At 35.9% G+C, this 17,721-nt stretch overlaps 1 protein-coding gene across 1 annotated transcript in view; it reads right to left on the bottom strand.

Annotated features, from left to right (window-relative positions):
- LOC145669659 (putative cytochrome P450 49a1) overlaps positions 1-17,721 on the bottom strand; it is a 77,615-nt gene that overhangs the window by 38,877 nt on the left and 21,017 nt on the right. Inside the window, exons 3-5 of the mRNA XM_081737913.1 lie at positions 15,616-15,862; positions 9,893-10,009; positions 7,372-7,448 (exon numbers count right to left, since the gene is read on the bottom strand). Coding sequence (XP_081594039.1) covers positions 7,372-7,448; positions 9,893-10,009; positions 15,616-15,862 — 441 coding nt within the window. The remainder of the gene's footprint in view (positions 1-7,371; positions 7,449-9,892; positions 10,010-15,615; positions 15,863-17,721) is intronic.

Raw genomic sequence — 17,721 nt, 5'->3', positions numbered from 1 at the left:
GGGTATATCTTCGTGACACTTTTGATTGTTGCCAAAAACCAAAAGGTACCTGAAAGAAACTAGCTTTTGAACCGAGAGATACAGAGCGTAGTGACAATTGCTCTCATAGTACGGCATGTGGAAGCAGGAGGGAACTAGTTTCAAGTAAATCATAACAGCTAAAACACTAGGTCATTGTGTTGGTTTCCCTGAACTATGGTTGGATATTTTTCCGACCGTCATTTAAATTGATAACAAAATTTATGTATTTCTCAAACTAAGGGATGCAATTTTCCTTTTCTCTCCTTTCTAACAATGTCAGTAAGTGCAGCACTCAGATTCGTTCCAAGGATGGGGAAGGATATCGGTTATGGCATCTGTGTTCAAGAGCTGATCAAAAGTATTCAATAATGCAAGGTCCGGGTATTGAGCGCATCAGAGGAGGTGTAGTTCATCCCGACTGCATGAAATAAAGCTGCAATTGCTTCTTCAGTTTGAATTAGTCCATTGCTATCTTTTGAAATTGCGTTATTGATCGGAAATAACATATAAAACATAGTATATGCATGTGTTAACCTAATATGTCTGTATAATCGCTGGAAATAATTAGAAATATCAATGTAAGTACAGAATCCAAGGACTACCCTAATATTGCAGCCCATAGCATTACAGAGCCATCGACAGTTTTACATTAATTACGACATAGTTCACGGCATAACTTCCTTTAGGTATACGTCATATATAAACACGGTTTGTTGTTGGTAATGGTGTGAAAGAAAAGTCATGGAGCTGTGTTACATATTCCTAATAATCGGTAGTCCACTTTTCATGCTCAGAGCATAACCTTCTTTTAGAACCTGCCATATATAAACACGATTTGTTCTTTGCAATGAGATGAAAGAGAGATCATCAAACTATGATATATTATATGCTCACAATCACAGGCAGTCTACTTTTCACGTTTAGAGCATAACCCTGATTGTGATTGCATAAGGAAAAACGACTTACCTGTTTGAAATAATTTTGGAACATTGTACCTTCATCAAGCTGAGTATTTATCATGTCAAAATTTATAAAATAATTTATAAAATAAAAAGTACATCTTGCACTACGTGTGCAGAAATCACAGGTTAACTGCTGTATCGCCGGACCAATTTTAGAAAATTTAGGAGATGAATTGGAGAATTTATTTTGGTTTGTGAGGAAGAGTGAGTGAAAGTTAGGTGAGTGGTATGGTTGAAGTTAAGAAAATACTTCTTGTTAGTTGTTTTTGATCTTGTAAACGGCACTATATGTGGAGGCGGAAGGTAATGTTTGCGGAGAGGTACACTTGTTATGATTTATGGGAAAGGCAGTGTGGAAATGGTGCGTAAATGACAAGATTGTGACATATCGTGTTTGAGTTTTATCGAGCTATACAAAAATAAGGAGTGTAAGTTATTGAAATTGTGTTAAAGGCATGGCCTACTAAAGAAGAGAACAGTTTATCGTAAGTGTGGAAACGAACTGAAACTACAGAAAAGAAGAGGGATATCTAACTAAACCTAATCGAATCTAACCTAATTTAGTACATTTTGGTACGGTACTTTTTTGGATACCATTTTGTATTTCTCCAAAGCCGTGCAACACATAAGCCTGCAATTTTTGACATATAAAGTGTTTTTCCACTATACTCGTTTATGCATATACTCACCACCACTGACGCGCCTGATCCCTACAACGTGTTCCCTCGCTAACGCTCAGGCCCCCTTGCTCCGCTCCTGCCCTGACTCGGTTATATAACATTCGTGCTTTTTAGTGGCCATAAGTTGGTTAGTGTTTTATGTACTAGTTTTATGCCCTACGTCCACACTGTATTTCGAACAATAATCATCAGCAAGTGAGCCAGGGTCACAACCTAATATTTAAGGGGAGAAACTAAATCATATTCCTTTTTTATTATTATTATTTTCGTGTGGTCCGGCGATACAGTAGTAATGCAGAAATTAGTGAGCAACTATGTAAGGTGAATTGAAAAGTGAACAGTAAGATGAACTGCTCACGCTGTATTTTCACACTAAGACACTTCTGAAATACCTTGCTGTTATTCAAACAACCCAAATTAATTTCGGGTATACAGTATATAGTTTTTAGACTTGATTGAAGTGAACGTAAAATTTGATAAATGTTTCTTCGTTTCGTTCCAGAAGATGGTAGGACTCACAACATTATTTTGTACTCGAACAGCAGAGCAGAAAGTCAAGGAATTAGTTAAGTAATTCTTAATTTTATATCCTGAGATATCAAGATATCAGAAACATGCGTGGAGAATCGCAATTAGAGATAATATGCTTGAACTTAACGTTAACTAATTGAAATTTGCACTAATTGCTAGTAAGTTTAGTATAAGAAATATTGTCACTTTTCAACGGTCTTTGAACAGAAGAAACTATAAGGTTGCCCATTTACTGGTTATTGACTAAGGGTTATGTTGAGAATGTGCAGTGCATGTTTCTTTTTTTTTTACGTTTATCTCTTTCATGTTTCCGATAAATTAATGAAATATAATATTTAAAAAAACGCAATACAATAATGCTTGAATCGTTATTTTTATAAAAATAAAATATAACATTTCTCGTGCTTCTACTTTTCGAACACTTCCTAGACCATCGAACATTATTGAGCTCCAGGAAATTACTTAAATCTTTTACCACACAGAAGATACAACTTTCAAACGGTTGCTGGCTCTTGGCAGGCATAGATAAAAAAAAACGTCTGAAAGAAAACAAAATTTCCTCCAGAAAGGTATGTATGCGTTTCATTCGTACAGTACTCTGGTAGATATATGAGTTTGGAAGATTTGAATATATATATATTAAAAATCAACTGGAAATCTGCCTGGCGATAGAAGACTTTGATTGCACCTGAACACATGATAGGTAATACCACTATGGTATGGATTAGGGCATATCGTTATACGTAATTTTCGAGGAAATCAAGGTAAATGATATTTTTGTAAATCGAAAAATTGAAGCTGTACGTTATCCACGCCATCTATAGAGATACATTTGAAACAAGTATATCATAATCAATATTTTCACTACAATAATACACGGTACGGCTAATAAGATACTTCGAAAATATATGGTTTATTCTTATACTTTGATTTCTTTTTAATTATTGTACACATTTAAAAAATGAGGTGTTGAAATGACACAAAATGGATACCACTTTAGCGTGTTACTTGTGTGTCAATTCAACACCAAGCACATCGCCTTCAGAGCATATATAAAAAAAAAACTCGTTACTGGCTGTAAGTATTTGCATTGTTTTTTGTTGTTTGGTACGAGCAAAGTTTTGCGAAATATATTTCGCATTATGGCAAGTAGCTCATAACATTGTATGTTTTCTGTAATCGGTCACAATATTATTGTAAACGTGTGAGTTATTTGACAACAGTTACACAGGTAGCAGAGCTACCATCTGTTTTCTTTATCTGTTATTCTTGTGTCTTAGCATGTATAAACAGAAGATGGCAGGCCTGCTGCCTCACGATTCACAGGTTTACAACAATATTATTGTGAGAGATTACGAGAAACATAGAACATTGTTTGTTACTTGGCAAAAGTGCCAAATATATTTCGCAAAGCTTTGCTCGTATTAAACGATAAATACCAATGCAAATTCTCTTAGGTAGTAAAGATTTATTTCTGATATTCTCGGATGCCGATGTGCTTGGTGATGAATCAACACCCAAGTAACACGCTAAAGTGGTAGTCATTTTGTGTTGTTTCAACACCTCATTTTTTAGAGTGTAAAGTTCTGTTTGTGCAGTAAAGCATATGTAGAGCAAATTACATCCGAAATCGTTTTCCCATTACCTGTTTTTAGGATTTAGGATTTAGATTTCTGAGCTTTCGGCATCGATGGCCATGGTAGCCCGTCACGTTTGAGGGATGAGATCTCTCGGCGAGCACACTATCTGGGGAAAGGTAATGAAGGAAGGGTTGAGGAAGCAAGGAAGCAACCTGACACTTGTATGTGAGGTGCCACCCCGCCATTTGCCTGGTGTGAATGACGAAAACTTCATTCAGATGGGTGGCATGAAAAAGCTATTTACACTTTTTCGACCGAGTGGCCCCCACTACCGGCTTTTTTTATTACAAAATCTACTATAAACAGTATATTGCAAAATGTTTCTAATAATACTAATCCTTTAATACTGGTTGAACAAAAGTGACCCAAGACCCGAGCAGAATAGGGCAGGATCTTCACAGGGCTCCGAAGCAAGCTCTGGATTTTAGGATCCCCAATACTCCATGTAAGGAGTTGATAGGGTTAAGAGTCACAGAACTCCGAGCAAGCTAGTTGACTGAGGTTGGGATGCCCAACAAAGCTCCGAGCAAGCTAAGAAGGCAAATGGGAAGCGTAGAGTTCCGAAGGAAACTAGAGGCTTTGGATTAGGTATCTTCTAGAGCTTCAGAACAAGCTAAAGGAAGGATGACTGATCTTTTTGGAATCCTCTCGTTTATATAAATGCTCCAAGTGAGGTGGTGTCTCTGCTGTTCACTCGTTCTCATGTAACCAGCGGTATCGCTGTTGTCTCTGTAGTCTGCAGCCATAGTAGTCCATAGTAAGAAACGCATGGTTCGTGTATGTAACTACAAGCTCATATTAGGAGTTTGTAAACACAACTTTGAAGGATATTACAATATAATATTGTTTCAAAAAAAGGTTTAAAATGGTTTATCAACGGTTTCAAATTAATAATGTAAGCTTTGCGAGAGCTATAATTTATGTAACCCATAGACAAATCATAATTTTATCTTACTCCTTATAGTAAAATACTTCGTTTGATGAACAAAGAGAAATGAATTTGAGACGCAAATATTAGTTTTGATTAACTCTTTAATAATAACTTTTGGAATTGGAAGTGTGAGTTTCTGTATTTGTTTACGTATTGTGTAAGTCATGTTAGAAGATAGACTTGCTCTTTCCATTTACCTGAAGATTAGTTCGATAGTGTGTCGTATCAGTAAAATGGCTTCTTATAAACAACTTAGCCCTAATGCTAGTACTGATACAATGATTTAGTAGTTGGTTTTTATTTTAAGTCAGATGGTTTTAACTGATTATTGATCTGGTCTAATATAGTCCAGGTTCAGACAAACTACTGTACTTGGTGTGGCGATGAATTTTGAACAATACTACATGCTTAAGAATAATAATAATTAAGATGGCTACCAACTTTAAATATACACATTTTTAAAAATATTCTTCTGTGTGTGCTATCTTGGAAATTTTATAAGATTTTATACGAGAATTTTCGCTCAGGCTCTTACTCTAAGGGTAATCTACATCTAACGTACAGCTTCGCGTGATCTAAATTTTTACCCTGAAATCTGGGTTTTGGAACAGAATTTGCCGACAGACAGATGATTTATACCAACTCAGCACATAGAACAAATCCAGAGATAACATTATAGCAGATTTCACCTTTCATGTTGATGCTCTATTCAAACCTGAAGTGGTTTAAGTTAGCCATTTCCAGTTTCAATCTTTATCACTATAGAACAAATACAGTAAGTCATAGCAAGTAATGACTTTTCGATTTGCATTCAGCGTCCGACGGACAAGTCTATCATCTTATTAATCTTATCTCTCATTTTAACTCTCGTCTATCTTTCATCTTATTAATCTGTTGCAACAAGTAGTTATAGATGTACTGCTTTTGGTTTGAGTATGAAATTACCATAGTTTGGAATTCTACCAAAGTGACTGTAAAACGTAAGTCACATGTGTTTCATTTGTGATACTCACATCGTTTTCGTGCTACATGTGTCTGCAATATTTACAGCACTGGTCTCTAATAATCAGCATTGTTTGGAGGGAAACAATGTGTTGGTAAATGAGACTTCGACAGCCAAAGGATGGAATCAACATGATTTTTACAAATGATTTTGATTGGTGAATCTTTTTTTTTTTTTTTTTTTCATTGTGGGTGATTAGAGCAATTTCCAAGTGTTGTTTTGTGCTTTGATGTGTAGATCTCTCTGCAAAAGACGGAAAGTTTATCAGGCAGATTTTTTCAATGAAGAACTGAACTTCATGGTACACTCCTGAACTTCCTTCACATCCATTTCTAATTGTAATCACCTACCTGAAAGACTTTTAGGGTATAGAATACAATGGTAACTCAATTCTACCTAAGAAAATCAGTGTACGGGCTCTAAACACATGTCCTCTGTTATAATCCCTGCTAGAATAACTGGTCTATGCATTGTAAATGTGTCAAGATTATGCGTAGAATTGTCAAATGCCGACAGGAATTTTCTCAGTTGTTTAGGGACAACCAGTGGTGCTATTCAGGCTGTTATCACCAGTTCGCTAGAACCGGTTCTTAAAATATTTCCAGTTCGCAGAACCGTTTGTTATAAACGGATATAACAGTAAATTTTAAGCAGTTGTAACCAGGAACAGTAAAGTTTAGTTTAACTATCTTTGTTTTTAGAGATTCTTACAGCTATAGGTTAAACATATGACATCTCAAACAGAGGTATAAGTGTTATTTCTTAATCTCAAACGCTCAGATATCAAGAATAAGAACTAGGATCACATCAGTGTAGTGGTCAAGGTTATTTATATTTGAAACGCATACATATCATTATCAATAATTGTCGAACCATAGATGGATTAAGGTCTTTTCAATACTTGTTGACAACCATCTATCTCGGATAATTGGTTTCCAAGATATTTGCAATCTTAAGTAATTTCGTCACACCACCTTGAATTAGGATGCTATGTAAGATCACTTACTTGTCACTTGTCGTATCCAGTAAGTAATTTGCTTTTGCAGTGTCCGGGACTAACCGACAGAAAAATTGCAAAAAGTTAATATTTTTAGTTTATAAGGGGTCTAAAGGGGGATGAAGAAATTCACATGTTGTTTAAATGGGTGTTTCCTTGGGATACAAAGGCTTATCTTTTACATAGTTAAAACTTGAAATTTGGTAGATTGTAGGTTTAAGAGGTGGGAGGCCATAGGCTGAGTAAACGCGGGGGTAAGGGAGCAAAGCCCCCAGCTGGGCCAAATTCAGGAAATCTAATTAAAAAGCAAATGCACGAAATTCACTCTTGATACAAAGGCTGATACATAAGAGATGCGAGGCCGTAGGCCGAACAAACACGGGGGTCTGGGGGCTCCACCCCCAGCTAGCCAAATATATATAAGCCTTTGTATATATATAACCGGTTATTAAAAATTATAATAACACCACAACGGACAACTTTTGTAGGAAGTGGAACTACTACACTCTTCTTAAACTATATCGAAGAAAGTTTACTGGCTGAACACTTAAGTGCCCATGCATTTAATTGTACTGCACTAAGCTATAAAAACTCTTATCTACTTACATTCTAAAGCCCATCTGTATAACTCGTTTTCGAAGTTACTTGGCATTTCCATGTTCGAGTCTCGTAATGTGTACACCCTGTAAATAATAATAACAATCTTTATTTATAATCCTAGGGACAATCACCAACTACATCCAGCTGTTAGTTGAAATCTATACGTTGCTAATTCTAGTAAAAACCTCATTCGTAATTTTTGAGAAAATGTAGAAGAAAACTTAAATAATTCTAAAAACTTAAAAATTGATGTCATACCAGAACTGAAGAAAAAATCAATACTGAATAACACCTTCATTAATCTCTTTATTATGCCACTATAGCAAGACGACAGACAGGATATAGGTATTGTTAATGAGATATATTCTATAATTATCTTTAATCTATTTTGACTTTTCATTTACGTTTAACTAAGATAATGTCTAAATATAATACATATATCAGTTGACTTATAAGATCAAGCTGAACATAATAACATATTTGAGGGTAAATTCTCATGCATAGTTTCCGAGAAAATTCGAGAAAAAAAATTTATGGCTCTAAAGAGTATGTCGTTCGTAGCCAATAATAATTCGTAGCTTTATCTCTGTTGGAACAAAATTTTTAATTATTTAATTACGTACATGTAAAAATATAGTGTTAAGGTGGTTTACTACCCGGAAGTCAGTACATGTTTTAGATTACTACCTTAATTACTGCGCAATGAAACGTTACATATTATAAATATTGTACTACCTATAATATAGAGTAATGTTTCGGCTACAGCACAAGACACTGATTCATTTGGTTCTGTCTCCTGTTATCGAAAAATGAAACAAATAAAAGAAAATATTTGATTCGTTTTACAATGAGCACACAAGATGGCACTTGCTGCTAAATCTTACTAGAAGTGCTCCGTTTTATGAAATAGTTATTTGTATGTGTAAAGTATTTTAAAGTAACGATCTTATTACAAAATAGATACAGTATATTGTTTGAACGTTTCTCGTGTCATGTTTCACATTTTATTTAAGTATTAATTTATATTTAAGGAAATAGATTTTGAAAAGAAACTTGCGCAGAACGCCATAATGCGTTGTTGCCAAATTTGTACGTTTACTGTAGTAGTCACAATAAGAAAATTCCTGGATTCTAGCTTTGCAGTTCGAGAAGCGAGATTGCGGTAAGGGTCGAAAACTAATTTCTCTAGTAAGTATCCAAGCAGAATTCCATGATTACTCCCTTCATTATCTGGCATCAGTAAATACTCGAAACTATCTGGCAACGCCGCAATATTCAAGCAGCATTTAGTATAGCACCGAGAATACCTAGTGATCCACCTTAAGTAGCAGATGATATCTCTTGTAAATTTAAGTGGGGTACAGAGACTTGTTGGTAGAGTGCTTACATCTGCTGGGTGGGGTCTCTGGTTCCATATCCGGATAAGTAGGTTTGTCGTAGATAAATCATGTCTATTGGTTTCTTCTCGGAGTATTTCAATTTTCTTCCCACATTTTCATTCCACCACTTGATCCATCATCCTTCGCTTACCTTAATTATAGTCTTCCTTAGCCTAAAGGATTTAATCATTGAAAGTTAAACTGAAATACTTTGGGCATTATGCAGAATTGTTTCTAGCGTTGTATTAAGAGATTAATGCTAACTTCTGTATTTAGTAACCTATCAGTGAATTTTAACAACGATTTAAATTAAAGGAGGTCAGCCATGACCTCTGTGCAGGGTTGTCCAAATACAATGGGAGAAGAGCTCCTTCGTGGCTAAACGGTTAGCGTAAGCGCCTTTGACGTGGGAGACCCGGGTTCGATTCCCGGCGGGAGCTCATGTGGTTCGGATTCCACGTTAATCAGTAGGTCCACGTCTCATATAGCCTCGCTGCTGAAAGGGACGTTAAACTCAAAATCACCTCAACTCAACAATGGGAGAAATCAATATAAGAGAGGGAATAGGACTCACTTAACTTGATTTCTCTTAAAGTATTTGTACAACACTGTGAAAAATTTAAGGGTGGCATTTTTCGATATAAATCACTGTTGACTTCACTTACGTATTAGTAAATACAGAAATTAGCATCACGCGTTAGCAGTGGCGGCTTTAGCAGATAGGCCTAGTAGGCACCGGCCTACCCAAAATTTTGTTAAATACTTACACGATAAAAGATACAATAAAGAGTAAATATATTTTCCACTATTTATATTAATGGTATATAATTATTTAACAAATAGCATCAATCACTACTGTAAAAGTAATTTCCTACTGTCATTAATCAATCGAAAGTGTACATATATTCATAAGCGATGGAGCAGGCCTACCCTAAATTAAAATCCTAAAGCCGCCCCTGCGTGTTAGTCAAGCTTTCTGCAAGGAACTTCGTTTCTTGTAAATTTAAAGGAACATTTCCTTAACTTTTGGAATGAGAAGTACAAGGCAGAAGGAAACCTAGATGTTTTTCTTGCTTTAAAAAAAAATATTTAATTTTTTATTAAGATACCTCCTATATAAAATATTCTACGAAGTTGTTACATTTTACCTGTTAATAAAGTCATCCGCAACGTCATTAATAGGTTTAACATACAACTTCGCTGTTTTTGGTTGCATCATTGGCTGGTTTACTATGCTTCTAAAAGTGTGCCAAGGTTTACCATGACTGAAATAGTAAAATCGAATAAGTCAAGATATAAGTTAAGAGGACTGGAAACATTTTATTACGAGAATGGATTGGAATTATTGTGGCCTGACTAGGAAGGAAGCAATTATTTTATGTTTGTATACATTAACTGCTCGGGAGAGTAATGCTCCCGGAAGTACGTTTCTTCGCGCGCTACTCTAGCCAGCTGTTTTACGCGCTATCCTAGCCAGTTGTTTTAAGTTGGTCACAAAATTTATATCATGGAGTACAAGGAGAACAAAACAAGCCTTATATCATGGAGTACAAGGGCAACAAAACGAGCCCTGCAGGACTTCTAATCCGTTCCTACTACTACTACTACTTATCTGCACAAAAGTAAGTAAATCACTTTTTTGAGTATCATTTTCATATTATCTTAATTTAATAAGTGTTATAAAAATGTAAAAAAAAATTCCTCGGGCCGGGTTTGAACTCACGCCGAAAGAGTTTTTTGTTACTAGCATATAGCGCTAGCGCACTCGGCCACGAAGGCCGACAACAACGATCGTTTGATTTCTGCTATTTGAATGCAACGTGGCAAGAGTGGATAACGCCAACCAATCAAAACTGTGTTTTTCGTTCCTACTTCCGGGAGCATTACTCTCCTGAGCTAGTCCTTATCAGTTGGTAGTTACTGTGTAAAATTTCATTTATCTATTGTTCCAAGTGAGAGTTAAGGCGTTAAGTTAGCGGGAAGCAACGGAAATTTGTGACATGGAGAAAACCATCAGAACAATGCACGCATTCACATGTTCCTTACATCCATGGCAGAAATTCGTTCCTGTGGGTTCGCAGCTGTCTTATTTGCCTGATCTGGTCCCATCGGACTTTCACTTGTTTAGAAAGCTGAAAAAGTTTTGGGAAAGTCAGTGATTCTCTTCACATGTAATGGTGAAAAATGGTGTACTGGATATTTTGCAAAGTTCGAAGAATCATTTTTTAAAACTGATAAAGAAGCGTTACCGGAGGAGTGGCGTAAATGTATCTCGGTCGAGGGGGGATTATGTGGAAAAATAAAACATAACTTGTTAAAGTATTTTCTGATTTTGTAGGTCAGGCCACAAACTTTCAAATCCACCTTTGTAGAATCAAGAAAGTAGGACTAATAATGTTAGTACGTAATGTAATATCGTAATATCGTAGTACGTACGTAGTTGTAATATCGTAGTATCGTAGTTAGTACGTGCTTCATCCACCCAAAAAATAATCCTTGAACGGAAACGAATTGCTATCTTTCTGCTGCAGATAGCTAAAGTGATTAGCTCCATTGACTTCGTTAATGCAGTCAATCTGTTAACGTTTTAACGGGTAACGACAACTTACATCCGTCCGTTAGTCTACACGATAACTCTTGAACGGAAGCGATTTTTCGAATTATAACTTTCTGCAATAGAACAATTATCTCTGTCGAGTTCGTTAATGAAGTCGATCCATTATCATCTTAACGAGTAACGATGACTTTCGTCTGTCCGTTAAAATCTTAACGGGTAACGGTGACCTACATCTGTCCGTTAGTCTACGCGACAACTCTCGAACGACAACGAATTTTTAGTACTTTTTTTTTCTTTTTGACAATAGATAGCTAGAGTAATTATCTAGACTGCGTTTGTTAATGGACTCAATCCGTTAACATTTTCATTAGTAACGCAGACTAATCCATTAACATCTTCATTAGTAACGCAGACTAATCCATTAACATCTTCATTAGTAACGCAGACTAATCCGTTAATATCTCCATTAGTAAAGCAGACTAATCCGTTAACATCTTCATTAGTATAGCAGACTCCCCATTAGATGGCAGCAAGGATCCTCCAGGGGTTGACATCTACCACACGAAAATGAAACTTCTTGTGTGTGATCCGTTTTCCTCTCTACCAGAGTTTATTATCACAATAAAACGGGTGTTTAAATAGTACAAAGCTAATCTCGTCATTTGAAATATTATATGAGGAGTGTTTCCCAATGAGATGTTCCAACAGTGCCCAATTTCCTCGTTTGCGTTGCCCATATACAATTTGGAGTGGGAAGAGGTCGTCGCCTAGGATCTTCATATATAAATCATGGTTGTCATAGCTCAGCGGGAACATGGCCAAAAATGGGTCAACAATATAATGGAAATGTCCATAAGACGCGCATGTTTTTAACTTTTTGTATATCGTTCAAAAGAAGGGGCGCGTTGAGATTTTATGGAAGTGAGACTACACATTGAGCTCTACAAGCGCTGTGAATTTCATCGCACTCGAGCTTGCGGAACAGGGAAACAAATCGGGTCAAAGTCAGGGGACAGACCATCTCTGATGCTCAGACTGGCTTCATATGAGGCAAACAAATTACCTTGCTCGTGCGCATATTCATTCAAGGCACACTAATCGGTTAAAATACTGCACTTTCGTTTTATGCGATCTTGCTCGGGAAGGAAACGATTGCATTATGGGATATTTTTGTCAACGTGCAAATGGAGCACGGACAGTTAGATGTTGTGCTTATGTCTTGCTCATTAGTTGGTACTTAGGAATGGGCAAAGAAATTGCACCTGTTTGATGTTTTATTTTATTCACAAGAAGACAAATATAGATTCTTGGGCGATATCGATGAACGATTCCTGTCAGAGGATGAGGAAATCGACAATTGAACCCAATTGTATACTTATGTATAACACATTGCATTCTACATAATAATCACCTCAACTGCCTGAGCGGTACTGGGAGTAAAAGAAACCTTGTAGCTCAGGTCCGGTAACAAATCAATCATTTTATACCTTTTAATACCACGTGTTACGCTAGTGCAATGATCATTATTTCTGAGAACATCCCTGTTCTTTTTTATATGGTGCACAATGCGCGAAATTCTAACTGCCATTCAATTCCACTTAATTCAATTCATCTGTATCAATACCACCCAGCAGAAATACGACACACGGTTACTTCAATTTCTTCCGAGAGGTTTGTCTCATATCGACGCAAACGGGAAAATTGGGCACTTTTGGAACAGCTCCTTTCTGTTAATTTAGTGTATTATTATTATTTACTGCTTTCATCTATTTTATATTTTACATTTTCAGTATAAAGTGAATTTAGTTGTACGCGTTTGTCTCGATGCAAAAATAGCTTCTTAGAAACTCTCCATCTAAGAAACTTTTTGGTGTCTTCTAACCACGTACTTGTGGTTCGCTTTACGACTCACAAAAAGTTAAGAATCTGGAAGGAAAGGTCCGACGTCGACGTAATTTGGTACACCTGTATACTATAGACAGATATGTAATGATTCCAGTTACAATAATGTAGCGGTTACAATGATCAGCATACTGCATAATAGTTGTCACAATGTGATTATGTGATTTTATTTTACGTTATGTGATTTATTATGATTATTATTATGTTTCAGATGCATTGTTTTGGTTGGAAAAGGTGCCATGCAGCTGTTTTATCCTCTCCCGAGGGAAGTTGGTCCACAACTGTTAGAACTGACCCTCGATATCATGGATATTGCACTGGGAAGGAGTACATCTCCGATTTGTTCCTACACATGTTCTATGGGGGACAAATCGCGTGATATGGTTGGAGAACAAAGTACTACTTGGTAGGCAGTTCTTAGAGGCACGTGTAGTCAATGGACGAGCATTGTTCTATTGAAAATAGTCTCCGGATATTGTACGATGAGGAGTAAAACATGAGGACGAAATATGTCTGCGACGTGTTGTGCTTCTCGAGCTTCCTACGGAACATTTTCAGAATTTGTCCTCTCCAGTCGTCACCAACATACTCGCAGGGGATGGTCATCCAGGGTAGGGTAAAGCCGATATTCATCGTTGAAAATGATGCGGCGCCACTTGTCAGTAATCCATGCTTCTCGGGAACAACACCACTCCAAATGCAGCCGTATGTGTAATGATCTTAATGGCAGCCTATGCATAAGATTGTGACTGACTAGTTCACCTGTTGATAATCTCCGACAAATGGTGGAGGACAACACGAGGTGTTGTAGTAAGCAGGGCTGTAGTAGAAGGTACAAGGCGGTACACGCCGTATACCCTCTGCTTAATGTTACTCATTAGAGTGTACCTTCTGCTTGAAAGACGAAAGTAGCTTCCGAAGTAGACTTTACCGAAGTTAGTTTCACGTCTTATATTTTATCCAAGGTTTTCATGGTTACTGTTGTTACTAGCTACTAGTATATTATTTGGATGTTACTATACAGGAAGGACCCAATACACAAAATTAGTTTTAGGATCGATTCAAAATGGCACATCTTTTTGTTCTGAGAAGATATCCAAGCGTTTTGAAGGTCAATGGCTGAGATATTGCTTGAATTTGAATTGCTTAAAACCTTATTCTCGGCTGAAGAGAACCAAACTTGTTCGATATTTTCAATAACACGCCAATGTTAATACATAACTCAGAGCAATACAGAACCTATTATTTGGAAAAGAAATCATGTCTTAATGATTTTATAGAGTTAAATTTGAGCACAATTTTCGTACTTCTGGCACATCGAGCGCGATTTTTTCTGTTCCTTCTACGAGTGAGTTAGGTCTTTCTCCATACTTACACCCATTTATGTTATTAATGGTGTAATTTAAATAGAGAGTGTCATCAAGAAAATAGCATGAAATACTTTTAGACTATAAAACAGTAATGTATCCTTTATATTTTAATTGAATTAATTAATATATGCGTTTTACATTGTTCATTGAAAATGCCTTCTATGTCTTTTATTACAATAATATATTATCCAAAACAGGGTATACCCTATGAAAAATTTTAGGACTACAGCACTGGTAGTAAGCCTATTAGTTGTGCCCGGATGGCTTGCGCACATTATGGCAATCCTCTCTCAGTGTGGTCAGACTTGGTCGACTAGAACCTTAAAAACGTGTATAATATATCTCACGTTCCCATTCAGTCCAACATCGAGTCACTGCCATATTCGAAAGAACACGTGCCTGGATGTTGATGGATTCGATTAGCAGGCCATATGCAGGCCACAATGAAGCCTCATTCAAAAAGTAGCTGAAATGACCATTTGCCGGTTTGAACGTTTTATCGCTATAGAACAAATTGGTAATAGAAAGCGACACGTGGTTTTTACAATCAATTCAGTGCCTCTAAAAAAATACCATAATCATCAGGAACACTAGAGAAACCGGAGGTGGTAGGAATTTACTAGTACTCATATTGATTTCAATAGCAAAAAACGTTGAGAGATGTCGAGAAATGGTCTTTTGCAATCAATTCAGCATCCGAAGAACAGGGTAACTTTCCCATTACCCCGTTATTCAAACCGAAAGTGTTGAAAATCAAACAATACTGGTTTCCGCGGAACGAAAACGATAAAAGGTAACAACAAGTAGTTTATAGCAATCGATTCAATGTCTTAAGGGAATATACCATCACCCACACAAAACACTACTAAAGCAAATATATATATATATATATATATATATATTGAAATTTACCACTACTTCAGGTTTAAATACAAATTTCCATAGACGAAAAACGGTGAGTATGGTTATTACAGTGACTTACAGTGAAGCAATACAATTTCTAATTCTAATAACGATAAAAAAAATGTATGACAAATCTTACTCAGACAGGAGTCCTCCTTGCTCTCCGAAGATGTCTTTGCGTAGAACTTTTCGGTAATATTCAAAACTATTAAGTCCTTTTCTTTCTGGCCACACACCTTCATTCCTAAAAACTTTCTCAATATAATCTGGATCAAAAACATACACAGCATTTAAATTCCCAGGTAGTCCACTGATTCTGCAGAGTTTTCCATACTTTTTGTATAAAGAAGCCGCTATCTCATACATGTTCCCACTGGAATGTTCACCTGCAAAAATGAAAATATGAAGGTTCGTGCTTACAGTCTTGATTTCAAAATCGCTCGTCTCTTTAAAAAAGAAAAAAGAAAGAAAAAGAAAGAAAGAAAGAAAGAAAGAAAGAAAGAAAGAAAGAAAGAAAGAAAGGAACATGTTTCCGCAATCTTTAGTACGAAATTTTGCTTGAAATCAAGCTCTCAGCTTCTTAAGAGGCCTAACCACTGCGAAATTAAAATACCGCTAATTTTACAGTAATTCTGTGATATCTACAAATAGATAAAAGATAATCAAAATGTGAAACAAGAATGCACTAGGCAACATTGAAAGAGGAAAGTGTCTGACACAAAACGAAGACGGAGTGGTCACCAATTTAAAACTGAAAAGAATACTCAACCATTGGGTACGTTAATTTAATAAACGAAATAAATTAATTGGTATAATATTTATAAGTATTTCCTTAATGGTTATTCAATACCGGACTTACGAAGACGAAAACGAACTAAATTTATTGACCGCTCATATGGCGACAACTTCCAATCACGACTTTCCTTCAGTTTTAATTAAAATAGAAGAGACGGAAAGAAAGATATAGGGAAGTCAAGAGGAAGGTAAAGGAAGCAGAGGAAGAAGAAGAATAGAAGGAAGAAAGAGGGTAAGGAAGGTCTTCTGATGGAAAGATTATATCGAAGATAGAAGAAGACAAGACGAAAATGTTACATGAGAGGTGTATTGAATGGTCTATGGTAAACACAGAAGAAGATAAAAGAGTGAGAAAAAGAAGAAGTAGAGACGAAAAATACTGAATAATCATCGAAATATAGTAAAGTTACTTAAATAGATACTAGAAGTACTTTATATTTCAGTTCTATTACTCGAGAATCCAGTTTGAACTGATTTATTGCAAGACACATGTTTACGCACACAACTCTGACCCGAATCCAGGTAAATGCACCAGTAGAAGTCACCTAGACCCAGCCCAGGTGATCAGAAATGTCAAGTTAGTCTAATTGTTTTATTCGCTGTTTTCGGTTATGAATAATATTTACTCGCTTATTGAATCTGCACAATGAAGAAAAGTCGTATTTGAGTTAGTCAGGAAAAAAATCCAGGTGATAAGATTATTATTCATGAATTGGAGTTCTTGAAGGTTTTGGACAAAACAGTCATTACCCCCTAGTTCCATTCCATTGCTTCGGCCTGCCTTATAGAGCCACTTCGAATTATTCAGGTATTAGTAATCTTCATAACTTAGGTCATGAATCATATATAAACATATTTTGCAATTAAAATATACACATAACAAAGATTGTTAGTTTACACTAAACTTTAGAGTTCTTTACTTAAGACTAGAGTTATCATTCATTCGATCACACATTCACACCACATTTGACAATGTATTAATATAGGTAAACAGGTAAAGTATTGGTTTAGAAAGGAAACTATTGCCTACCTATAGTTTTATAACATTACAATTACTGATGGTAAGAACACAAGAAAATATATTAGTTACATATACTCTATACATAAAACTGTATACTCATACTACACGTTAGTATACATAAAACTGTATACTAATACAATAACTGTATATTCGTCGTAGTTTTATGAAAAGATAGAAAATTTCACTCAATAAGTTTATTTTCTTGTCGCTTTAAAGAATATCACTTACTTACTGTCCATATTTCATTCGTCAACTGTCCACGCACGCGGTATATTTCTCCAACACATACACATACTGTGATAATTATTTATTTCGAACTGATATATATTATGTACGTATAGTTATTAGACTATATTATATTAGCACTGCTTGAATTTCCACTATCCAGTTCTGAACAGAATAAATCTTTATTCTCACCACTTAGTTGGG

Source organism: Thermobia domestica, chromosome 14 (genome assembly GCF_964235325.1).
Source record: "Thermobia domestica chromosome 14, izTheDome1.hap1.1, whole genome shotgun sequence".
In the NCBI taxonomy this organism is placed as follows: Eukaryota; Metazoa; Arthropoda; class Insecta; order Zygentoma; family Lepismatidae; genus Thermobia; species Thermobia domestica.
This window is presented reverse-complemented; position numbering and strand designations above follow the sequence as displayed.